This window comes from Salvelinus fontinalis, chromosome 35, assembly GCF_029448725.1.
Source record: "Salvelinus fontinalis isolate EN_2023a chromosome 35, ASM2944872v1, whole genome shotgun sequence".
Lineage (NCBI taxonomy): Eukaryota > Metazoa > Chordata > Actinopteri > Salmoniformes > Salmonidae > Salvelinus > Salvelinus fontinalis.
Window position 1 is genome coordinate 7873210 of NC_074699.1, and position 26412 is coordinate 7899621.

Consider the following 26412-nt stretch of genomic DNA (forward strand, 5'->3'; position numbering starts at 1 on the left):
CTATGAGGAAATAGCAAGAATTTTTGAAATGGTCTGTTTGAGATACAAGTTTGAGTTGGGGTTTAAGTGTTTTCTCTCCAATTTATGCTTTGGCCACAAATACAAGTATAGGACGAGTCAACAACATTATTTTTTGTATGCGTTAACAGAATATAAACTTTCAAAAGTGAGATTATCACTTCACAGTTTTATTAAGCACATTTCTGAGGAAGTGGGAACATTGTTGCATGAGAACTACCAAACCATATTGGGTTAAAAGGTATGTTGAAAATAATTAGTACCTTACAAAATACAAGTTGGCAAAAAAATATAACTTGCAAAGTGTAAGGACAAATACCCATAAACATGCGAAGAGCTTGCTAATGCAAAGGGAGGATGAGCTTACCTGCTACAAGGTCACCAAAGCCAATCGTAGTCAAGGTGACAAAGGAAAAGTACAAGCCCTCCACATAGGTCCAACCCTCTTGAGACATAAATACAAATGGGGGGATGACCAGATGGACTAGTACACCCCAAAGGACAAAGATGGCTGTGCAAGTGAACTGGGCCTTTCGCTGAAAAACAAAAAAGAATGCAAAAACCGACGAAGTGAGTCGAATGCAGTGGAATGCAAGGAAACACATTCACCTGATTTCCCTCTGATCATTTTAACTTAGACAAAGACAAATTAGCCATGCTAGATGAAAAAAAATATTTCTAAGACAAAAAGTATCTTTCTTACCAGTGAAACACCTCTCTTGGTAAGGTACTGGCCCAGGTGCTTGGCCCTGCCTCCAAAGAACTTCCCCAGCTCACTGATCCAGGTAAGACAGAGTGGCACCCCGAAGAGCCCATAGAAGATGCAGAACACCCGTCCTGCTGATGTTTTGGGGGCAATGTTGCCATAACCTGTCAGAGCAAGAAAGGACAGGAAGGGGTTTTAATAGTAGTACTCAAATCAACAGCATTCAAACCTTAACACTTCTTTGTTTTGACCAATTCAGATAACACATTCTACCAAAAGAACGCACATTTCATAACCACAGTTTATAAAATATTTTTCAGTGATGAGAAATGATAGAGACTTGGCAAGGCTGAATAAACATATAAAATCATCAGAAAAAAACCTGTTGGCATTCAGAGTACCAAAATAAGATAAATTACTCTGCTGACAAACTAAACCGACAATAAAGACCAGTTCTTTAATATGGCTTTTCTTTACCCGATCCCATTTTATCTGTACCGTACATTTAGATTATACAGACATGGACTAAAAGGGAAAGCAGTCCATCCTAAATGAGAGTTTATCCCATTAGAGTAAAGTTAAGCAGATCATTACTGAAAGATTTTGAAATAAGACCCACAAATCCTTGCACGATAAATTATTATGGAATATATTCCTGTCTTGTTGCATCAATTAAGATATTCCCTTTTCTCCTGACTATAAACCACAATTACATAAGCTCCATGTGACACTCTCAGGACAGTTTGCCTACCTATAGTTGTGATGACAGTAGCAGCAAAGATGACAGCATTGGGCCAGTTCCAGTTGTTGAAAGTCTTGCTGCCAGTGATGGTGACACCTTGGCCGGCAGCATCCGACACCACCTGGGGACAAAAACAGCAGTGTGGCAGTTAGTGAAAGGCAAAACTGGGATGCATGTAATTTCTCTCGCTATAAACAGGTCCATTTCCCAAACCACATCATTCCTGTGAGCCGGTGATTGTATCTCCAGGTGCACTGATGATCCAATGATTGCAGATGCACTGATGAGCCAATGGTCAAAGCGCCTTATACCACCAACCACTGCGACCTGTATGCTCTAGTCGGCTGGCCCTCGCTGCATATTCGTCGCCAGACCCACTGGCTCCAGGTCATCTATAAGTCTATGCTAGGTACAGCTCCGCCTTATCTCAGCTCACTGGTCACGATAACAACACCCTCCCGTAGCAGGCGCTCCAGCAGGTATATCTCACTGGTCATCCCCAAAGCCAACACCATCCTGGATGGGTGGGAGAACAGTCTCAGTGATGCACTGGGCCATCTTCACCACCACCTGGAGGGACATGCGGTCGTGGACGGAGCAATTCCCACACCAGGCCATGACGCAACCGGTCAGGACCTTCTCGATGGTGCAGCTGTAGTTTTTGGACAGGACCCGGGGCGGCATGCCGAATTCAGCCGCCTTAGGAAGTAGAGACGCTGTTGCGCCTTCTTAACAAAAGTGGTGCTGTTGATCCATGTCAAGTCCTCGGTGATGTGGACACCTAGGAACTTAAAACTGCCAACTCTCTACTGCATCCTGCAGTCAACAATCAATTCCTTTGCTTTGCTGACATTGAGGGAGAGGTTGTTGTGCTCGCACCACAATGCCAGTTCCCTTACCTCCTCCCTAAATGCTGACTTGTCGTTGTTGGTTATCAGGCCTAGAACCGGGGTGTCATCAGCAAACTTGATGTCGTCAGCAAACTCCCCGTTTACCCAGTCATGGGTAAAAAGGGAGTACAGCAGAGGGGTAAGGACACACCCCTGGGAGGCCCCTATGTGACGAGTCAGTGTGGAGATGATGTTGTTGCCAATCCTCACAGCCTGTGGTCTGCCCATCAGGAAGTCCAGGATCCAGTTGTGAGGATCCTCACATAGGTGTTTCTCTTGTTCAGATGTGTTAGGGCCATGTGAATAACAATAGAAATGGCATCTTCTGTGGATCTGTTGGAGCGGTAAGCATTTTGGAGTGGGTCCAGTGTGCCTGGCATGCTGGCCATGACCAGCCAGTTGAAGCACTTCATGATGACCGGGGTGAGTGTGACCGGGTGATAGTCATTTGGGCATGTCACCTTGTTTTTCTTGGGCACTGGGACAGGTTGAAGATTTCTAAGATGCTGGTCAGCACTCACTCGGAGGACGTGGCCAGGGATGCCATCTGGGCCGGCGGATTTGTGAGGCTTCACTCGAGAGTTTTCCTAATGTCAGCTTTGGAGAGCGAAAGCACCTGTCCGGACAACCGAGACTCTTCCTGGTTAGCTAGGTATTATCTGCATTGAAATGAGCATAGAATGTGTTAAGCTTATCTGGGAGGGAAGCTTTAGTGGGTACCACACAGCTGGATTTGCCTCTCTAGTCCGTGAAAGACTGTAGTCCTTGCCACATGAGTCGAGTCTGAGTTGTTGAACATCAATTCCAGTTTGAGTCTGTATTATCTTTTTGCGTCCTTAATGGATTTTTGCCGCTCATACCTGCTTTGTACACGTCGCGCCACCGAGTCATCGGAGTTCATTCTGCTGACACTGAATGCTGCAGTATGGGCTCTCAGCATGGTACGGATATCCCTGTTCATCCATGGTTTTTGGTTGGGGTATGTCCGGATTGTTATTCTGGGTACAACATCATCAACATATTCCCTTATGAAGCCTGTAACTAAGGATTTATATTCCTCAATGTTGATGGATGAGTCCTGGATGGATGAATATTTGATATTCCAATCAAAATTTTAAAAAGTCTGCCTCTGTCCAGAGCCTCACTATTCTAGGTGTTGGTAGCTCCCCCTTGGGTTGCTGCTTTTAGGCGGGGAATAGGAACAGAGACATGTGATCCAAATGGCCAAAGTGGGACCGGCTATGTAAGCGTCACGGATGTTTAAATATATATATATAGTGTGTGTATTAGAGGTCGACCGATTAATCGGATTGGCCGATTTCAAGGTTTCATAACAATCGGAAATCGGTACACCGATTTGGCAACAAACAAAAAAATGTACACCTTTATTTAACTAGGCAAGTCAGTTAAGAACACATTCTTATTTTCAATAACGGTTAACTGCCTTGTTCAGGGGCAGAACGACAGATTTTTACTTTGTCAGCTCGGGGATTCAATCTTGCAACCTTACGGTTAACTAGTCCAACGCTCTAACCACCTGCCTCTCATTGCACTCCACGAGGAGCCTGCCTGTTACGCGAATTCAGTAAGAAGCCAAGGTAAGTTGCTAGCTAGCATTAAACAGAATTTTACGTAATTATGACATAACATTGAAGGTTGTGCAATGTAACAGGAATATTTAGGCTTATGGATGCCACCCATTAGATAAAATACGGAACGGTTCCGTATTTCACTGAATACGGAATAAATGTTTTGTTTTCGAGATGATAGTTTCCGGATTCGACCATATTAATGACCAAAGGCTCGTATTTCTGTGTGTTATTATGTTATAATTAAGTCTATGGTTTCATAGAGCAGTCTGACTGAGCGATGGTAGGCACCAGCACGCTCGTAAACATTCATTCAAACAGCACGTTCATGCATTTTGCCAGCAGCTCTGCTGTTTATGACTTCAAGCCTATCAACTCCCGAGATTAGGCTGGTGTAACCGATGTGAAATGGCTAGCTAGTTAGCGGGGTGCGTGCTAATAGTGTTTCAAATGTCACTCGCTCTGAGACTTGGAGTAGTTGTTCCCCTTGCTCTGCATGGGTAACGCTGCTTCGAGGGTGGCTGTTGTCGATGTGTTACTCGTTCGAGCCCAGGTAGGAGCAAGGAGAGGGACGGAAGCTATACTGTTACACTGACAATACTAAAGTGCCTATAAGAACATCCAATAGTCAAAGGTATATGAAATACAAATGGTATAGAGAGAAATAGTCCTCTAATAACTACAACCTAAAACTTCTTACCTGGGAATATTGAAGACTCATGTTAAAAGGAACCACCAGCTTTCATATGTTCTCATGTTTTGAGCAAGGAACTTAAACGTTAGCTTTCTTACATGGCACATATTGCACTTTTACTTTCTTCTCCAACACTTTGTTTTTGCATTATTTACCGTAAACCAAATTGAACATGTTTCATTATTTGAGGCCAAATTGATTTTTATTGATGTATTATATTAAGTTAAATTAAGTGTTCATTCAGTATTGTTGTAATTGTCATTATTACAAATAATAATAAAAAAATTGGCCGATTAATCGGTATCAGCTTTTTTGGTCCTCCAATAAATCGGTACCACATTCATCTGTACAAACAATAGTACGCAAGTATAAACACCATGGGACCACGTAGCCGTCATACTGCTCAGGAAGGAGACATGTTCTGTCTCCTAGAGATGAACGTACTGTGGTGCGAAAAGTGCACAGCAATCCCAGAACAACAGCAAAGGACCTTGTGAAGATGCTGGAGGAAACAGGTACAAAAGTATCTGTATCCACAGTAAAACGAGTCCTATATCGACATAACCTGAAAGGCTGCTTAGCAAGGAAGAAGCCACTGCTCCAAAACCTGCATAAAAAAGCCAGACTACGGTTTGCAACTGCACATGGGGACAAAGATCATACTTTTTGGAGAAATGTTCTCTGGTCTGATGAAACAAAAATAGAACTGTTTGGCCATAATGACCATCGTTATGTTTGGAGGAAAAAGGGGGATAATTGCAAGCCGAAGAACACCATCCCAACCGTGAAGCACGGGGGTGGCAGCATCATGTTGTGGGGGTGCTTTGCTGCAGGAGGGACTGGTGAACTTCCCAAAATAGATGGTTTCATGAGGGAGGAAAAGTATGTGGATATATTGAAGCAACATCTCAAGACATCGGTCAGGAAGTTAAAGCTTGGTTGCAAATGGGTCTTCCAAATGGACAATGACCCCAAGGATACTTCCAAAGTTGTGGCGAAATGGCTTAAGGACAACAAAGTCAAGGTATTGGAGTCACCATCACAAAGCCCTGACCTCAATCCTATAGAAAATGTGTCGGCAGAACTGAAAAAGCGTGTGCGAGCAAGGAGGCCTACAAACCTGACTCAGTTACACCAGCTCTGTCAGGAGGAAAGGGCCAAAATTCACCCAACTTATTGTGGGAAGCTTGTGGAAGGCTACCAAAAACGTTTGACCCACGTTAAACAATTTAAAGGCAATGCTACCAAATACTAATTGAGTGTATGTAAACTTCTGACCCACTGGGAATGTGATGAAAGAAATAAAAGCTGAAATAAATCACTCTCTCTACTATTATTCTGACATTTAACATTCTTAAAATATAGTGGTGATCCTAACTGACCTAAAACAGGGAAAATGTACTCGGATTAAATGTAAGGAATTGTGAAAAACTGAGTTTAAATGTATTTGTCTTAGGTGTATGTAATCTTCTGACTTCAACTGTATATACACACACATATCTATTAGACACACACACACACACACACACACACACAGAACAAAAATATAAATGCAACATGTAAAGTGTTGATCCCATGTTTCATGAGCTGAAATAAAAGATCCCAGAAATGTTCCATATTATGCACAAATTTGCTTACAACCCCATTATTGAGCATTTCTCCTTTGCCAAGACAATCCGTCTACCTAACAGGTGTGACAAATCAAGAAGCTGATTAAACAGGATGATCATCACACAGGTGCACCTTGTGCTGGGGACAAAAGAATGCCACTCTAAAATGTGCAGTTTTGTCACAACACAATGCCACAGATGTCTCAAGTTGAGAAAGCATGCAATTGGCATGCTGACTGCAGGAATGTCCACCAGAGCTGTTGCCAGATAAATGAATGTTAATTTCTCTACTAGGGTACATGTTGGTGATATTTTGTGGGAAAATGTTGTGAAAACTTGCTTGTTTAAAATCTCCCACCACAATAAAAGACTGCTCCGGGTGAGAGGACTCTTGCTGGCAAATGTTCTTGCACAGTTCGTTGAGTGCCAGCTTGATGTTTGCTTGAGGCGGTATTGTACACAGCTGTGATAACTCACGTGAATTCACTCGGCATATAGAATAGTTGCTATTTTAGCATCAGAAACTCCAGGTCGGGTGAACAGGAGCTCATGATCTTTTAAACTTTGGTACACCAGGAATTGTTCATGAAGAAGGCACTCACAAGAATTCTATTCTTACAAGAAGCCGCCGTTCGATCCATACGGAAAATGGAAAAGCCATCTGGTCGAATAGCAGAGTCGCATGTATTGTCCGTAAGCCATGTCCTGTAAAAACAACGCTGCAATTGAAGCTTTGCTCCGAGTTCAAAGATCATTTTCCAGCGATTGGACATTAGTCATCAGGATACTAGGAAGAGGAGGCTGTAGCCAGTCTTTCACCGTAGCTTGGAGTCACCCTTTCCTTCGTCTCAGGCATTGCTTTCAGTTATCTAGATCAGCAGCAACAAGTAAGCCTGCTGTGTGGGGAACAAAGGAGCTTATGTGGTATTCCAGTTCTGGGAGGCTGAGAGATAAGTGCGGTAGCTTCCGATTCATGACCCAGAAGTATTTGTCGTCGTAGGAAATTATTGGACAAACATTCTGAGCAAACAAAGTAATAATTCATGCAAAAATAGCCATAAAAAAAAGGTTGAGTAGGAACGGGAAAGACGGGGCACGCTCCTCAGCACCACCATCTTATAACTTTAATTACAGAATCCATCAAGCTATGCGTGTGCTTGAGCAGCCACAAGGAAAAGCCAAAGAAGCCCATTCCCCCAGGTATGAGTGTACACCCTTAGGCAATAACTTCTAAACTGGGATGGGGCAATGCATTCCCACACACCAAAGCTCTTTTAGATTCATCCAAATGTGCTCGAGGGCAAAATGTGCTTGAGCTCATAAGTGCTGGCAGTGCAGCAGATGAGGGCTCTCTCTAATAACGGGCCTGCGACAGTTCAGCTCTGTAATTAGTCAAGCACTAGAGGAGCCAATTCCTTTGCCTGCTGAATCAACAGTCATTCTTCGTCTCCATCAGGCCCCATGACAAGGGAATTGATGGACTCGTTAAAGAAGAGACACAGAGGACCGATGCTCGGGCCGAAAGCAGTAGGTGGCCATCCTATCGCTTGCTGTCGCCACAGTGTGTCATAGGGACCACTTGCATGTAGAATCGGAAAATCCGTTGGTGCTTCGTTTTCACACCCTTGTGCCAAATCAGAGTGCTAGAGAGCTTCCCCCCAATGAAAACAAGTGTTTAGCTGTTATCTGGGCAGACAACCCAGTTAATAAAGGCACCGAGTAGCAGTTATTTTGGTAAATTTTGGGCTTGATGAGTTTTGAGTAATGGGCAAACAGATGGAAAAGGGGTCTTACAAAAAGACAATGTATTATAAATACATCAAAACACAATCAAGTCAAGTAGCTTATTTGCAGGTATTAAAAGTAATAAATAGGAATTCTTTGTTGGAGTTGAAGTAAAGAACACAGCTAACTAATATCAACACATTTCATTTTGGAGAAATTATTTGGCTTCTGTCAGACTATACACCTATTGCCTGGTGCGTTGTCATTTCGTTACAAAAACCCCACATATCTTTAAGATATTTTCTACTTTCTCTCCCTCATGGGGGTGGATGATGAAAGTTTGCAGACGTTACAAGTATCATTTTTACTGATATACATTATAAAACTCATCATTACATTACCAAATCGGTAACGAAATTTCCCCCAAAATTTAACGGAATAACAGCAATTAAATTGACTACAATGGCAAATCATAGTAGTCACAAACTACCGTTGGGTCACCTGCTACTGTCCTCCCTTCTTGGCATACTGTTCAGCTCATAGCTATTTTCTTTCTCTTTGTCGTCTGGCGGTCAAAGCGTGAGTGTGAAAACAGTCTGGCTAGCCCCTTGCTCGCTCTCCCTTTCGCCCTCTGGAAATTGTTAAGAAGTCATTCTCGTGCATAGAGTTACATGGTTTGTTAAACTTTGCAATCACTGTTTATTGTTTGGGATACATTTGAAAGTGAAACATCTGTCTCAATAAATTTCCGTTGACGTGGAATTGCCCTTCATAAGTGGGGAAATGACTCTCTGGCGAGAACCTGCGGTGAGCAATGAAGCAATTTTTATAATCTGCAATGTCAATTTATTCCTGCACGTCTTGAAAGGAATTTAACCCCGACCCAAGATAAAGTTTTGAGTTGTCATTCCTGAATGTGTTTTTTGTTGTTGTATTTTTTTCAGATGGGGATTACCTTAAATGGCAGTGGCAAGCCTATCAGACTACCGACCGTGAGAAAGGAGCACCTGCCGACAGCAGCTGAAAGTATTTTACACTAATGGAAACAAGTCAAATATTGTGAGTCGAGGGCTGCACATAAACAGGAACTGAAACGAAGCCATTTCATTAGGACATTCTGCTTCGCTCCAGACATTTTGCTCCGAAAAAAAGAAGAATTGGAAGGCCTGCTCGCGAAAAGTAAACACAAAGGCTATAGATTGTGTCCGTCATCTCGTCTCCAAGGAACTGTTCCTCTCTCTGGAAGTAGTTGCTTAGAAAGGCAAAGTAAAAGATCCATAATCCTCCAAAACAAACATCAATGCATTACAGTGAACCCTTTGGAGATCAGCTTGTAATATTTACTCTAGGATGTTATTTCACCCCCCTCCCACACGGGATAAACAGCTGCTTTTTGTGGCTGTATTATAGATATGTTTTGGGGTTTTGAAGATGATGATGTCTGTATATCCATATCTGTGGCCTGATGTGGTCAGTACTCTTGTGCTTTAACCCAAATACTTGCATGGCATCTAGAAACTGATAAAAAAGCATATACCGCTTGAGGAAAAGTGCTTAAGTGTGGAGAGTCAGAGAAAATGCTGACTCCGAGGAAAAGGCACGGAAGAATTGTCAGGGCATAACGACAGCTGTTCCCATCTCAAGCTGAAGAGCAGCCAAAAATAAGTTTATGATTTAATGGTCGATTACGGAGCAAATTGAAAAGCAGTTGCAAGGTCGTGGGAGTGAACCTAGAGAGCCTGCTCCATTTCTTCATCCTATTGTAAGACCCGGGTTTACTTTTGAAAAGCTACAGATATCCAATGGTAGGCTGGCTGACAAACACTGCCGCTAAGTTGGGCTGCGTCTAAAGTGTGCATTTGTCATGGATTTAAAAGCATTGGATTTGGTGTATAGATTGGTCTATGTATTGGCTGTGGGGAGCCCCCATGGTGACTCAAATCCATGAGAGTGCACACTAAATGAGAGTGAAGAATTGGGATCAAGTCATGTTATTTGTCACATGCGCTGAATACAACAGGTGTAGACCTTACAGTGAAATGCTTACTTACAGGCCCTTATCCAACAATGAAACAAAGAAAAAGTGTTAAGTAAAAATTTTTTTTTTTTTAAATAATTAAAGATCAGCAGAAAAATAACAGTAGCGAGGCTATACACAGGATGCAGCCTTTGTTTCGCTGCACTAACGTGGAAGGTCAATGGAAGGTCAGCTCTAGCTCAGCAAAGGGTGCAGGAATCACTCTTGGAGGCCATGAACCCAGAGCTATGTGTGATTCACTGTGGCCAGTGGTGCTAGACCTGCTCTGTAGGAAGCTGTAAAGTAGGATAGTACATTTTACAGCCATAGGGAAGGATACGGAATATGTCTAACATTTCTGCAATATCTTTGAGTTTGCTAGCTTGAACAATGGGTCTGTCTGTAAAATGGATTTATGTAACCGTAACAAATAGATGGTGACAGAAACATAATTTCACCTTTTAAAATGGGCAAATGTTCTACAACACCCCACGTTCATGCCGGAACAGTTGCAAAAGAAAATGGGATCTAGATCTGTCAAAAAATTCCCCAACACAATTACACAATTAATTACAGGGCTCATCTGTAAAATCGACCTTGTCAAAATAACCCTATCGAAATAAAGGTTACGTACAAATAGCTAAACTGCTGTGTGAGGTGAAATGGTAGCTACACACACACAGCTTGCACACCTTATCTTTAGTTGACATGAGCAAATTAACTTCGGGCCTGACTGCCTTTTCGCAAAAGACTTCTTGTTCCTACAAATATTTTGAAAAAGTAAAGTAGAATCAAATAGATTTCAAGATGGCGTAGCAGTTCAGACGTCTTTGTCTTGTCGTGTCCTGTGGATATATCTTTTTATATTTGTATATTTTATATTCTTTTTTTATATTTTTAACCTCAGTTTCAACATACTCTCCTGCAACCCGCCTCACCAAATGTGGTATGGATCTGCTATTTTCTATACTTTAGAACTAGAACCCCCAACAGAAGCTAGCCAGCTAACTAACTACTAGCTAGTAGTCAGTTAGCCACTGCTAGCGGTCATCCGCTAACCTTAGCCCGGGTCAACTCCTGCCAGTTTGCACAGCGCGATTCAAACCAGAGCATACTGGACTGCTTTTTCACCACATCTCCGGTTTCCTACCGCAAGCTCCAAACCTTTTCACCTGGATCACGCAGCTAGCTAACGTCTCTGTCCCGAAGCAAGCACCAGTGAGCCTGGAACTAGCCTCGTGCTAGGCCCATCTCCCGGCTAGCTGAAGAGGTCAATCAGCCAATCCTTGGGCTACAATACATATTTTGACAATTGGCCTGGACCCCTTTTACTGCCGACACGGAGCCCCGCCGATTTCATCACGACTGGTCTACCGACATAATCCACCCGAGAGGTTTCAACAGGCTCCTCCGTCGCGACGTCCCCTGAAGGCCCATCTGCTAGCCTGCTAGCCGCGGCCCGCTAGCTGTCTAGAGCATAGTGGACTGTTAGCTGAAGAGGACCATCAGCCAATTTCTTGGGCTACTATACCTATTTTGCCAATTGACCTGGACCGTTATACTGCCCACACGGAGCCCTGCAGATCCAACACGACTGGTCTGCCGACGTAACCGTCCGAGGGGGCTACAAAAGACTTCTTCCGTCACGATGTCACCCTAAGGCCCTTCTGCTAGCTGTCTGAATCGCCATGTCTCCAGCTTGCCACTGGTCCCTATGATCACTTGGCTACGCATGCCTCTCCCTAATGTCAATATGTCTTGTCCATTGCTGTTTGGATTAGTGATTGTCTTATTTCACTGTAGAGCCTCCAGACCTAATCAATATGCCTTAGCTAGCCCTTTTGTTTCAGCTCCCACACATGCGGCGACCTCACCTGGTCTAAATGATGTCCCTAGAGACGAAACCTCTCTCATCGTCACTCAATGCCTAGGTTTACCCCCACTGTATTCATATCCTACCATACCCTTGTCTGTACATTATGCCTTGACTCTATTCTTCCGCGCCCAGAAACCTGCTCCTTTTACTCTCTGTTCCCGAACGCACTAGATGACCAGTTCCTACAGCCTTTAGCCCGTACCCTTATCCTACTCCTCCTCTGTTACTCTGGTGATGTAGAGGTTAATCCAGGCCCTGCAGCACCTAGCTCCACACCCATTCCCCAAACACTCTCATTTGTTGACTTCTGTAACCGTAAAAGCCTTGGTATCATGCATGTTAACATTAGAAGCCTCCTCCCTAAGTTATTTTTACTCACTGATTTAGCACACTCTGCCAACCCAGATGTCCTAGCTGTGTCTGAATCCTGGCTTGGGAAGGTCAGCAAAAATCCAAGATATAACTGCCAAAGGGGGCGTGTTGCAATCTACTGCAGAGATAGCATGCAGAGTTCTGTCATACTATCCAGGTATGTGCCCAAACAATTTGAGCTTCTACTTAAATCAACGTTGCCGGTTGTTATAGACCACCCTCTGCCCCCAGCTGTGCCTTAGACACCATATGTGAATTGATTGCCCCCCATCTATCTTCAGAGCTCGTACTGCTAGGTGACTTAAACTGGGACATGCTTAACACCTCGGCTGTCCTAAAATCTAAGCTAGATGACCTCAATCTCACACAAATGATCAATGAACCTACCAGGTACAACCCCAAATCTGTAAACACGGGAACCCTCATAGATATCATCCTGACCAACATGCCCTCTACACCTCTGCTGTCTTCAACCAGGATCTCAGCCTCATTGCCTGCATCCGTAATGGGTCTGCGGTCAAACGACCACCCCTCATGACTATCAAACGCTCTCTAAAACACTTCAGCGAGCAGGCCTTTCTAATTGACCTGGCACAGGTATCCTGGAAGGATATTGACATCATTCCATCAGTAAAGGATGCCTGGTTATTCTTTAAAAGTGCTTTCCTCACCATCTTAACTTCACTAGAGTAGGGGGCAGCATTCAGCATTTTGGATGAAAAGCGTGCCTAAATTAAACTGCCTGCTACTCAGCCACAAAAGCTAGAATATGAGATTAGAGTTCTCGTTGTTTTGTCACTCTGTCCTCGCTGCCACACGTAAGGCTGCTGCTAGGTCCAAATTGTAGATTTGGATAGGAAACACTCTGAAGTTTCTAAAACTGTTGGAATGATGTCTGTGAGTATAACAGAACTCATATGGCAGGCAAAAACCTGAGAAAAAATCCAACCCGGAAGTGGGAAATCTGAGGTTTGTAGTTTTTCAAGTCATTGCCTATCGAATATACAGTGTCTATGGGGTCATATTGCACTTCTTAAGGCTTCCACTAGATGTCAACAGTCTTTAGAACCTTGTTTGCGCCTTGTGAGTTTGGATTGTGTACTAAACGCGCAAACAAAAAGGAGATATTTGGAAGTAAATGGACTTTATCGAACAAATCAAACATTTATTGTGGAACTGGGATTCCTGGGAGTGCATTTCGATGAAGATCAAAGGTAAGTGAATATTTATAATGCTATTTTTGACTTCTGTTGACTCCACAAGATGGCGGATATCTGTATGACCTGGTTTTGTGTCTGAGCGCTGTACTCAGATTATTGCATGGTGTGCTTTTTCCGTAAAGTTGTTTTGAAATCTGACACAGCGGTTGCATTAAGGAGAAGTGGATCTAAAATTCCATGCACAACAGTTGTATCTTTTAGCAATGTTTATTATGAGTATTTCTGTAAATTGATGTGGCTCTCTGCAAAATCACCAGATGTTTTGGAACTACTAAACATAACGCGCCAATGTAAACTGAGATTTTTGGATATAAATATGAACTTTACCGAACAAGACATACATGTATTGTGTAACATGAAGTCCTATGAGTGTCATCTGATGAAGATCATCAAAGGTTAGTGATTAATTTTCTCTCTATTTCTGCATTTTGTGACTCCTCTCTTTGGCTGGAAAAATGGCTGTGTTTCTCTGTAACTTGGCTCTGACCTAACATAATCGTTTGGTGTGCTTTCGTCGTAAAGCCTTTTGAAATCGGACACTGTGGCAGGATTTACAACAAGTGTATCTTTAAAATGGTGTAAAAGGAATGTTTGAGGAATTTTAATTATGGGATTTCTGTTGTTTTGAATTTGGTGCCCTGCAGTTTCACTGGCTGTTGATTAACTTCTTGTGAATACAACTACGGTGTCAGATTTAAAAAATGCTTTACGGCGAAAGCATACCGTACGATTATTTGAAAACATAGCCCAGCAGACAAATCATTACAAACCGTAACCAGCCAAGTAGAAGTGTTACACAAGTTAGAAATAGAGATAAAATTAATCCCTTTGATGATCTTCATATGGTTGCACTCAGCAGACATTCATTTACTCAATAAATGTTCCTTTTGTTCGATAAAGTCTCTTTATATCCAAAAACCTCAGTTTTGTTCGCACGTTTTCTTCAGTAATCCACAGGCTCAAACACAGTCAAAACAGGCAGACAAAAAAAAACAAAAATTGTATCCGTAAAGTTCATAGAAACATGTCAAACTAAGTTTATATTCAATCCTCAGGTTGTTTTTACCCTAAATAATCGATAATATTTAAACCGGACAATAACGTAGTCAATTTAAAAGGTAAACAAGAAAGGCACTCTCGGTTGTGCGCATGAAAAAGCTCTGTGACACTTTAGGGTCCACTCATTCAGACTGCTCTTACTTCCTCATTTTTCAGAATACAAGCGTGAAACTATTTCTAACGACTGCTGACATCTAGTGGAAGGCATAGGAACTGCAACCATTTGAGTCCTAAGTCAATGGATACTGTAATGGCATTGAATAGAAAACTACAAAAATAAAAAATAAACACTTCCGGAATGTATTTTTTATCATGTTTGCGCCTGCCAGTTATACACACAGACACTATTTTAACAGTTTTGGAAATTTTAGAGTGTTTTCTATCCAAATCTACCAGTTATATGCATATCATATCTTCTGGGCACGAGAAGCAGGGAGTTTAATTTGGGCATGCTTTTCATCCAAAATTCCGAATGCTGGCCCCTACCCTAGAGAAGTTAAACAGGTCAACATACACAAGGCTGCGGGGCCAGACGGATTACCAGGACGTGTGCTCCAAGCATGTGCTGACCAACTGGCAGGTGTCTTCACTGACATTTTCAACATGTCCCTGATTGAGTCTGTAATACCAACATGCTTCAAGCAGACCACCATAGTCCCTGTGCCCAAGAACACAAAGGCAACCTGCCTATATGACTACAGACCCATAGCACTCACGTCCGTAGTCATGAAGTGCTGTGAAAGGCTGGTAATGGCTCACATCAACACCATTATCCCAGAAACCCTAGACCCAGTCCAATTTGCATACCGCCCAAAAAGATCCACAGATGATGCAATCTCTATTGCACTCCACACTGCCCTTTCCCACCTGGACAAAAGCAACAGCTATGTGAGAATGCTGTTTATTGACTACAGCTCAGCGTTCAACACCATAGTACCCTCAAAGCTCATCACCAAGCTAAGGAACCTGGGACTAAACACCTCCCTCTGCAACTGGATCCTGGACTTCCTGACAGGCCGCCCCCAGGTGGTGAGGGTAGGTAGCAACACATCTGCCACGCTGATCCTCAACACTGTAGCTCCCCAGGGGTGCGTGCTCAGTCCCCGCCTGTACTCCCTGTTCACCCACGACTGCATGGCCAGGCACGACTCCAACACCATCCTTAAGTTTGCTGACGACGCAACAGTGGTAGGCCTGATCACGACAACAACGAGACAGCCTATAGGGAGGTCAGAGACCTGGCCGGGTGTTGCCAGAATAACAACCTATCCAAGACTAAGGAGATGATTGTGGACTACAGGAAAAGGAGCACCGAGCACGTCCCCATTCTCATCGACGGGGCTGTAGTGGAGCAGGTTGAGAGCTTCAAATTCCTTGGTGTCCACATCAACAACAAACTAGATTGGTCCAAACACGCCAAGACAGTCGAGAAGAGGGCACGACAAAGCCTATTCCCCCTCAGGAAACTAAAAAGATTGGCATGGGTCCTGAGATCCTCAAAAGGTTCTACAGCTGCAACATCGAGAGCATCCTGAACGGTTGCATCACTTCCTGGTACGGCAATTGCTCAGCCTCCGACCGCAAGGCACTTCAGAGGGTAGTGCGTACGGCCCAGTACATCACTGGGGCAAAGCTGCCTGCCATCCAGGACCTCTACACCAGGCAGTGTCAGAGGAAGGCCCTAAAAATTGTCAAAGACCCCAGCCACCCCAGTCATAGACTGTTCTCTCTACTAACGCATGGCAAGCGGTACCAGTGTTCCAAGTCTAGGACAAAAAGGCTTCTCAACAGTTTTTATTCCCAAGCCATAAGACACCTGAACAGGTAACCAAATGGTTACCCGGACTATTTGTATTGTGTGCCCCCCCCAACCCCTCTTTTACGCTGCTGCTACTCTGTTTATCTTATATGCATAGTCACTTTAACTATACATTCATGTACATACTACCTAAATTGGCCCGACCAACCAGGCTCCCGCACATTGGCTAACCGGGCTATCTGCATTGTGTCCCACCACCCGCCAACCCCTCTTTTTACGCTTCTGCTACTCTCTGTTCATTATATATGCATAGTCACTTTAACGATACCTACATGTACATGCTACCTCAATAAGCCTGACTAACGGGTGTCTGTATATAGCCTTGCTACTCTTTTTTCAAATGTCTTTTTACTGTTGTTTTATTTCTTTACTTTCCTACAAACACACAGACACCTTTTTTCCCACACCATTGGTTACAACCTGTCGGTAAGCATTTCACTGTAAGGTCTACACCTGTTGTATTCGGCGCACGTGACAAATAAACTTTGATTTGATTTGACTACACAACTACAACCATAAAACCTGACCACAACTGCACAACATCTGACCACATGTGGGGACCATAACAACATAACTACTGGCCACTACCACACAACTTCTGACTACAACACAACTGCTCAACACATCTTGTGACCAAAACCACACAACTGCTTATAACATCTAGTGACCACAACCACACTACTACTGACCACATCATCACAACTACTGACTACTACCATACAACTACTGACCACATTTGGGGACCACAACCACACAATTACTGACCACACAACAACAGACCACAGCCACACCACGACTGACCACACAACAATTGACCACAATACAACTACTGACCACAACTTCTGACCACAAACCACACAACTACTGTCCACTCAACTGCTTACCACATGTAGTGACCACAACAACATAACTAATGACCACACAACTACTGATCAACCACACAACCTCTGACCACAGCCACACAACAACTGACCACAGCCACACACCTTCTGACCACACAACTACTGACCACATTTGGGGAACATAACCTCACAATTACAGACAACTACTAAAATATTGACAACAGACCACAACCACACCATTACTGACCACAACTAAACAACTTCTGACCAGAACTACACTACTTCTGACCACAACCACACAACTGCTTACCACATCTAGTGACCACAACAACACAATTACTGACCACAACATCTGACCACAACCAAAGAACTGCTTACCAAAATTTGTGATGACAACACAACTACTGACCACAACCACTCATCGACTGACCTCTCAACTGCAGAGCACAACTACACAACTACTGACTTCAACCATACAACCTGACGACAACTACACAACTTCTGACCACATGCAGGGACCATAACCACATAACTACTGGCCACTACCACACAATTTCTGACTACAACACAACTGCTCAACACATCTAGTGACCAAAACCACACAACTGCTTATAACATCTAGTGACCACAACCACACTACTACTGACCACATCAACACAGCTGCTCCCCATTACCATACAACTATACAAAGTTGTTCCTTATCATTCATTGCAGGTGTTGAAAACCAGTACTTTCTGGTGGATGTCATTTTCATGGACAGATGCAACTACTCAACGTTTTCCCAGCTGTACTAGCCTCCCTCCACAGCAACAATCTGAACCTGAAAGATGCCCGGGCAGTGGTCACAGATAATGCCTCCTACTTCCTTAAGGCATGCAAGGAGGTTCTGAAAGGAGTGATTCCCAACAGTGTCCATGTAACCGGTCTCTGCCATGCCATCAATCTGGTGGGTGAGACCTGGCAGCACAACAAATACTTCTCTGAAGTTGCATCAATTGTGACATGGAGGAGATCTGTCTTCTTCAAGAATCCTGCCAGAAAGAGAAGATGGGTGAGCTTCCTCATTATGAAGGAGTTTGTGCAGGCCAAGGCTCCTCCTGAAGCAGTGAGATCCAGATGGAATAGCTGGTTTGAGGCAGTGAAGTACCATGCAGAGCATGTTCATCTGTACGGAGAGTTTTTGTTGGCAGAAAAGTCATAATCCCAGGCAGTCACAAACATCCTTAGCCAGCTGGAAACAGAGAAGGTGAAGGCCCTCACTGTTAAGCTAACCTTCATCTCCGGGGGCTGCTCCAAACTGATGACAGCTCTGTCAATCCTGGAAGGAACCCACCGTCCCACAGCAGTGTCTGCATACAATATCATGGAGGATCTGGTCTCTTACCTAGTGAATGGAACGTGGCAAAAACACGTGGGTATGGTGACAAGACAGATGTGCTATTGAGAAAGATGGGGATTGGAGAGAGGAGGGAGGTGCCTGACCATCTCCATGATACATTCCACTCGGCCTTCACAAAGTTCTCAAAGCACTGCGACACACATTCAGCCAGAGAGGTCTACAGGCCGACTAGAGTGTTCGATCCTAGGCAGGCTGAAGCCATGGAAAAGCAGATTGAAGGCTACACACAACTGAAACCCATGGCAAGCCCATCAACAGAGTTGAGTGAAGAATGGATTGCCTATCAGCTCTGTGTGTCCAGGGAGCTTTGGCGCTTGCTAATTACTGGAGGGGCCTGAGTGCGAGATTCCCAAGAGTTGCAGAAGTGGCAGTGCCCTACATCTCTTTCCCAGTCAGCTTAGTCGACTGTGAGAGGAGTTTCAGCGAATACAAGACTCGACAAGCGAGAAGCACTCACCGTGCTCAACACAAGGAGGCTGACAATCATAGTAGTAGTTCCATAGGTTTTGCCTATTGCTGCAATATTACCTAGTTTCTTGCATTAATCTTTTTTTCTCACATTTATAATGAAACACTTATGTGAAGCACTTTATTTTACAAAAAACAATGAATGCAACAGTTTTTTTTACACATAAGTATAACTCTAGGTTTTGCCTATTGCTTGCTGCAATGTTGCCTAGATTATTGCATTACTTTTTTTCATTTATAATGAAACACTTAGAAATCTGTATTGAAGCATTTGCCTTGATAAAAAAATAGTGCAATGTTTAGTTGCATCATTACAAATGTACTGTTATATCTTAAATAGCTGACGTTTTATTCATTCACGTTAAGACACTCTTTCTGATGCTAAAATTAGCGTCAATCGCAAAACACAGAATTCAGATTTTTTTTATAGAAAAAAATGGAATTTGAAAAATAATAATATGATTTTATAGGGCCCTACAGCTGCTTTTAAAATCTAGAGACCAAACTACACAACTACTGACCACAACCACATAACTGCTTATAACATCTCGTGACCACAACCACAAAACTACTGACCACAACCACAAAACTGACCACATTTGGGGACCACAACCACACAATGACTGACCACACAACAACAGACCAGACCTATAACACAACTGATCAAACAACAGACCACAACCACAAAAATATTGACCACACAACAGACCACAACCACACCACTAATGACCACAATATCCCTACTGACAACCACCAAAAGACTTCTAACCACAACTAAACAACTTCTGACCACACTACTTCTGATCACAACCATACAAATGCTTACCACATCGTGGTCACATAGTGACCAAAACCACACAATTACTGACCTCAACCACAGAGCACAGAACTTCTTACCACATCTAGCGATAACAACCACACAACTAGTGACAACAACCACACAACTTGACCACACAACTACTTGACTACAAACACACTACTTCTGACAACATATAGTGACCACAACTACACACCTACTGACCACAACCACACACTTTTGACCACTCAACTACTGACCACAACTGCTGACCACCACCACAAAACTACTGACCACCACCACACAACTACTGACTACAACCACACAACTGATTACCACAGTTAGTGACCACAAAACAACAACTGACCACAACCACACATCTGACCACAACTTCAGAGCACACATCACACATTTGCTGATCACAGAACTTTTGACCACACATCTAAAATCACCATAACTACTGACCACCACCATCAGGCAACAACTGCTGACCACATCTAGCGACCACAACCACACAACTACTGACCACAACCACACAATTTATAACCACACAACTATTGACCACTCAACTACTGAACGCAACTAATCACCACAGCATCTGACCACAACCACACATATTTTGTCACACAACTACTGACCAAACATCTAAATCACCATAACTACTGAACACCACAATTACTGACCACAACTACTGACCGCAAAACTACTGATTATTACTGTGACCACCACTACAGCTCTGGTTTGCACTAGATCTGGTGCAGGTCTGCACCTGGGAGTAGCTAGCTAGCACTGCCTCGCACTAGCTCTCGTCTAGCTGTGCTCTATAAATTAGCATATAATTACTACAAACAATAATTGTAACTCTTAAATCATTCAAACTACATATACCAAACCAACTATCACATGTTCAGGCTATCCTTTCTTCAAATTATTTTAAACTTAGATCAACTATAACTATATAAAATGTGCGTAAAATAACTCGCCAATATGAATTCTTGAACCGTTCAAGCTAAAAGACACCAAACCAACTTTCACATGTTTACGCTATCCTAAGTTCACATTCTTATTTTGATTCTCATCTATCATTAAACAAATTAGATTAAGTTAGCATAGCCCAACAACAGTCACTCAAATCATTCAAGCAAAATTCAAAACCAACTTTCATATGTTCAGGCTATTCTAACTTTTCATCTACCTACTTTTCAACTATAACCAGTCGCCACCATTACTACTGCAGACACTATCACTACAAAGTTTTCTAAACCATACATACTAAAAAACGTATTTGCTTTAAATAGTACAGTAAAACTTTTTAAATATCTACCACTACCACAAAAATTCTTAAAGATTAAAGCAAATCCCATCATTTGTACTTCATGAACAATTACCATCTAGTTTCGATTTGCTTTCATAGATATACAACTTTAGCACCCATTAGTTGAACAATCTAAATAACTGTAACAACGGATTATAGACATAATGTATGCACTTCAATGACCATATTGAAAAATAAGGTCAATTATTTGGTCTGTTGATGGCGCGACCACAAAACTACTGATGATGGTGTGAATGCCAATGGGGGTTTGTTTGTTTGTTGTTTAATCTGACTCGAAAACATCCGAGTCCGTAAAAAGAGCCAAACTTCCTATCACTAATTATTTGGCACTGCTAACCTCTGATAACCAAAGAGCGGCTAAACCACAATGACAAACTCTGTTACCAGGACAGCTGGCTGCAGAGAGCTGGGCTCCACTCCATAGGTACTTTTTCCATTTACAGCATGAGTGCAAGAGACAGTGGTGGAAGGGACTGGGAACAGCTGCTATCGGGGCTGATTGCCTTATAGTGGCAAAACAATGGAGTCACTTATAAGCCCATCCTTGTCAGGACAACTGCTCACCAGCAATGGGGTGATTTGTACTACAATCAATGCAACCAGGAACACTCGGTTGAGAATTGTCTGGTCATTCTCTACAGAGCATGAGAAGGTTTTTTTTTTAAAAGAGGGGGAGTCCCTCTTTATAGGTAGAGGTGTGAATGGTCATTAGCTAGGTTTCCCTCAATTTGATTTGTCCAAAGATTTAAGTGAATAATAGTCACACCAAAAAATATGCACATTTTACCAGCAGCGATGAGTTTCCATCAAAATGTCTTATTGTGAATAGAAATAGAAATGCATAAAATGCAGTCATAAACTTTAGATTTACCAAATAAAATACAGATGTTCTGTGTTTCCATCCCACTTTTAATATTGTCAATGGTTTTGGCACAAAAAACAGTCTGCGAGATATAGCAAATGTGCCCACTGTTACATGCGCTCCAGCCAATGTCTTGCAGATGCAGTGTGTAGAGGCTATATGATGAGATTATGGATAAGAGCAAGATCCTTTTTCTTTGTCAATTGGGAACCAAGCAAATGTCACCTGCAAAAAAATTGAGAAACCTCTATTTTCTTTTTTTATTTATTTCACATTTACTTAACCTGGTAGGCTAGTTGAGAACAAGTTCTCATTTACAACTGCGACCTGGCCAAGATAAAGCAAAGCAGTTCAACACAAACAACACAGAGTTACACATGGAATGAACAAACATACAGTCAATAATACAGTAGAAATGTCTATATACGGTGTGTGCAAATGAGGTAGGATAAGGAAGGTAAGGCGATAAATAGGCCACGGTGGCGAAGTAATTACAATATAGCAATTAAACACTGGAATGATAGATGTGCAGAAGATGAATGTGCAAGTGGAGATACTGGGGTGCAAAGGAGCAAAATAAATAAATACAGTATGGGGATGAGGTAGTTGGATGGGCTATTTACAGATGGGCTATGTACAGGTGCAGTGATCTGTGAGCTGCTCTGACAGCTGGTTCTTAAAGCTAGTGAGGGAGATAGGAGTCTCCAGCTTCAGTGATTTTTGCAGTTCGTTCCAGTTATTGTCTGCAGAGAACTGGAAGGAAAGGCGGCCAAAGGAAGAATTGGCTTTGGGGGTGACCAGTGAGATATACCTGCTGGAGTGCGTGCTACAGGTGGGTGCTGCTATGATGACCAATGAGCTAAGATAAGGCGGGGCTATACCTATCAGAGACTTGTAGATGACCTGGAGCCAGTGGGTTTGGCGTCAAGTATGAAGCGAGGGCCATCCAATGAGAGCATAGAGGTCGCAGTGGTGGGTAGTATATGGGGCTTTGGTGACAAAACGGATGGCACTGTGATAGACTGCATCCAATTTGTTGAGTAGAGTGTTGGAGGCTATTTTGTAAATGACATCACCGAAGTCAAGGATCGGTAGGATGGTCAGTTTTACTAGGGTATGTTAGGCAGCATGAGTGAAGGATGCTTTGTTGCGAAATCGCTTTGTTTGCGAAAACCGATTCTAGATTTAATTTTGGATTGGAGATGCTTAATATGAGTATGGAAGGAGAGTTTACAGTCTAACCAGACACCTAGGTATTTGTAGTTGTCCACATATTCTAAGTCAGAACCGTCCAGAGTAGTGATGCTGGACGGGCAGGTGCGGGCAGCGATCGGTTAAAGAGCATGCATTTAGTTTTACTTGCATTTAAGAGCAGTTGGAGGCCACGGAAGGAGAGTTGTATGGCATTGAAGCTCGTCTGGAGGTTAGTTAACACAGTGTCCAAAGAAGGGCCAGAGGTATACAGTATGATGTCGTCTGCGTAGAGGTGGATCAGAGAATCACCAGCAGCAAAAGCAACATCATTGATGTATACAGAAAAGAGAGTCGGCCCGAGAATTGAACCCTGTGGCACACCCATAGAGACTGCCAGAGGTCCGTACAACAGGCCCTCCGATTTGACACACTGAGCTCTATCAGAGAAGTAGTTGGTGAACCAGGCAAGGAAATCATTTGAGAAACCAAGGCTGTTGAGTGTGCCGATAATAATGTGGTGATTGAGTCTATGGTGATTGACAGAGTCGAAAGCCTTGGCCAGGTCGATGAATACGGCGGCACAGTAATGTCTCTTATCGATGGCGGTTATGATATCGTTTAGGACCTTGACTCTGGCTGAGACAGAACTCTGCAGGCTATCTCTGCAGTAGATTGCAACACCGCCCCCTTTGGCAGTTCTATCTTGTCGGAAGATGTTATAGTTAGGGATGGAAATATCAGGGTTTTTGGTGGTCTTCCTTAGCCAGGATTCCGACACGGCTAGGACATCCGGGTTGGCAGAGTGTGCTAAAGCAGTGAATAACACAAACTTAGGGAGGAGGCTTCGAATGTTAACATGCATGAAACCAAGGCTTTTACGGTTACAGAAGTCAACAAATGAGAGCACCTGGGGAGTAGGAGTGGAGCTAGGCACTGCAGGGCTTGGATTAACCTCTACATCACCAAAGGAACAGAGGAGGAGTAGGATAAGGGTACAGCTAAAGGCTATCAGAACTGGTCGTCCGGTACGTTCGGAACAGAGAGTAAAAGGAGCAGGTTTCTGGGTGCGATAGAAAAGATTCAAGGCATAATGTACAGACAAAGGTATGGTAGGATGTGAGTACATTGGAGGTAAACCTAGTCATTGAGTAATGATGAGAGAGATATCGTCTCTAGAGACGTTTAAACTAGGTGATGTCACCGCATATGTGGGAGGTGGAACTAAATGGTTGGTTAACATTTTCACTTTTGGATGAATAGCGTGCCCAGAGTGAACTGACTCCTACTCAGTCCCAGATGCTAATATATGCATATTATTAGTATTGGATAGAAAACACTCTGAAGTTTCTAAAAATGTTTGAATGATGTCTGTGAGTATAACAGAACTCATATGGCAGGCAAAAACCCGAGAAAAAATCCAAACAGGAAGTGGGAAATCTGAGGTTAATAGTTTTTGAACTCACCCCTATCGAATACACAGTGGGATATGGTTTATTTTTCACCTCCTAAGGCTTCCACTAGATGTCAACCGTCTTTAGAACGTGGTTTCAGGCTGCTCATGTGAAGGAGGGCTGGATGGGAGATGTTTGAGTAAGGGGTCTGCCTACAGCCTCGTTCTCAGTCACGCGCTTTCACTTGAGAGGTTGCTCTCGTTCCAGTGCATTTCTACAGACAATGGAATTCTCCGGTTGGAACATTATTGAACTTTTATGATAAAAACATCCTAAGGATTGATTCTATACTTAGTTTGACAAGTTTCTTCGACATGTAATATAACTTTTTGAACGTTTCGTCCGAATGGACCAGATCACACTTTTGGTTTGTTTACCAAACGCCCTAACAAAAGAAGCTATTGGACATAAATGGACATAAATTATGTGGAACTGCGATTCCTGGGAGTGCATTCTGATGAAGATCATCAAAGGTAAGTGAATATTTCTAATGCTATTTATGAATAATGTTGACTACCCAACATGGCGGATACCACTTTGGGTTAATTTGCCGTCTGAGCGCCGTACTCAGATTATTGCATGGTTTGCTTTTTCCGTAAAGTTTTAAAAAAATCTGACACAGCGGTTGCATTAAGGAGAAGTGGATCTAAAATTCCATGCATAACAGTTTTATCTTTTATCAATGTTTATCATGAGTATTTCTGTAAATTGATGTGGCTCTCTGCAAAATCACCGGATGTTTTGGAGGAAAAACATTACTGAACATAACGCGCTAAAGTAAACTAAGATTTTTGGATATAAATATGAACTTTACCGAACAAAACATACATATATTGTGTAACATGTTGTCCCGGGAGTGTCATTGATGAGGAATATCAAAAGTTAGTGATTCATTAATAATAATATGCATATCTTAGCTTCTGGGACAGAGTAGCAGGCAGTTTACTCTGGGCACCTTATTCATCCAAGCTACTCAATACTGCCCCCAGCCATAAGAAGTCAACACAGGTGTGAGTGTTGACAAGGACAAGGCTGGAGATCACTCTGTCATGCTGATTGAGTTCGAATAACAGACTGGAAGCTTCAAAATGAGGGTGGTGCTTGGAATCATTGTTTTTCCTCTGTCAACCATGTTTACCTGCAAGGAAACACGTGCCGTCATCATTGCTTTGCAAAAAAAGGGCTTCACAGGCAAGAATATTGCTGCCAGTAAGATTGCACCTAAATCAACCATTTATCGGATCATCAAGAACTTCAAGTAGAGCGGTTCAATTGTTGTGAAGAAGGCTTCAGGGCGCCCAAGAAAGTCCAGCAAGCGCCAGGACCATCTCCTAAAGTTGATTCAGCTATGGGATCAGGACACCACCAGTACAGAGTTTGCTCAGGAATGGCTGCAGGCAGGTGTGAGTGCATCTGCATGCACAGTGAGGCAAAGACTTTTGGAGGATGCCCTGGTGTCAAGAAGGGCAGCAAAGAAGAAACTACTCTCCAGGAAAAACATCAGGGACAGACTGATATTCTGCAAAAGGTACAGGGATTGAACTGCTGAGGACTGGGGTGAAGTAATTTTCTCTGATGAATCCCCTTTCCGATTGTTTGGGGCATCTGGGAAAAAAGCTTGTCCGGAGAAGAGGTGAGCGCTACCATCAGTTCTGTGTCATGCCAACAGTAAAGCATCCTGAGACCCTTCATGTGTGGGGTTGCTTCTCAGCCAAGGGAGTGGGCTC

General features: G+C 43.0%; 1 protein-coding gene across 1 annotated transcript in view; it reads right to left on the reverse strand.

Annotated features, from left to right (window-relative positions):
• Positions 1-26412, reverse strand: part of kcnk5a (potassium channel, subfamily K, member 5a) — a 51436-nt gene that overhangs the window by 10360 nt on the left and 14664 nt on the right. Inside the window, exons 2-4 of the mRNA XM_055899168.1 lie at positions 1476-1587; positions 722-888; positions 386-554 (exon numbers count right to left, since the gene is read on the reverse strand). Of these exons, the coding sequence (XP_055755143.1) occupies positions 386-554; positions 722-888; positions 1476-1587 (448 nt within the window). The remainder of the gene's footprint in view (positions 1-385; positions 555-721; positions 889-1475; positions 1588-26412) is intronic.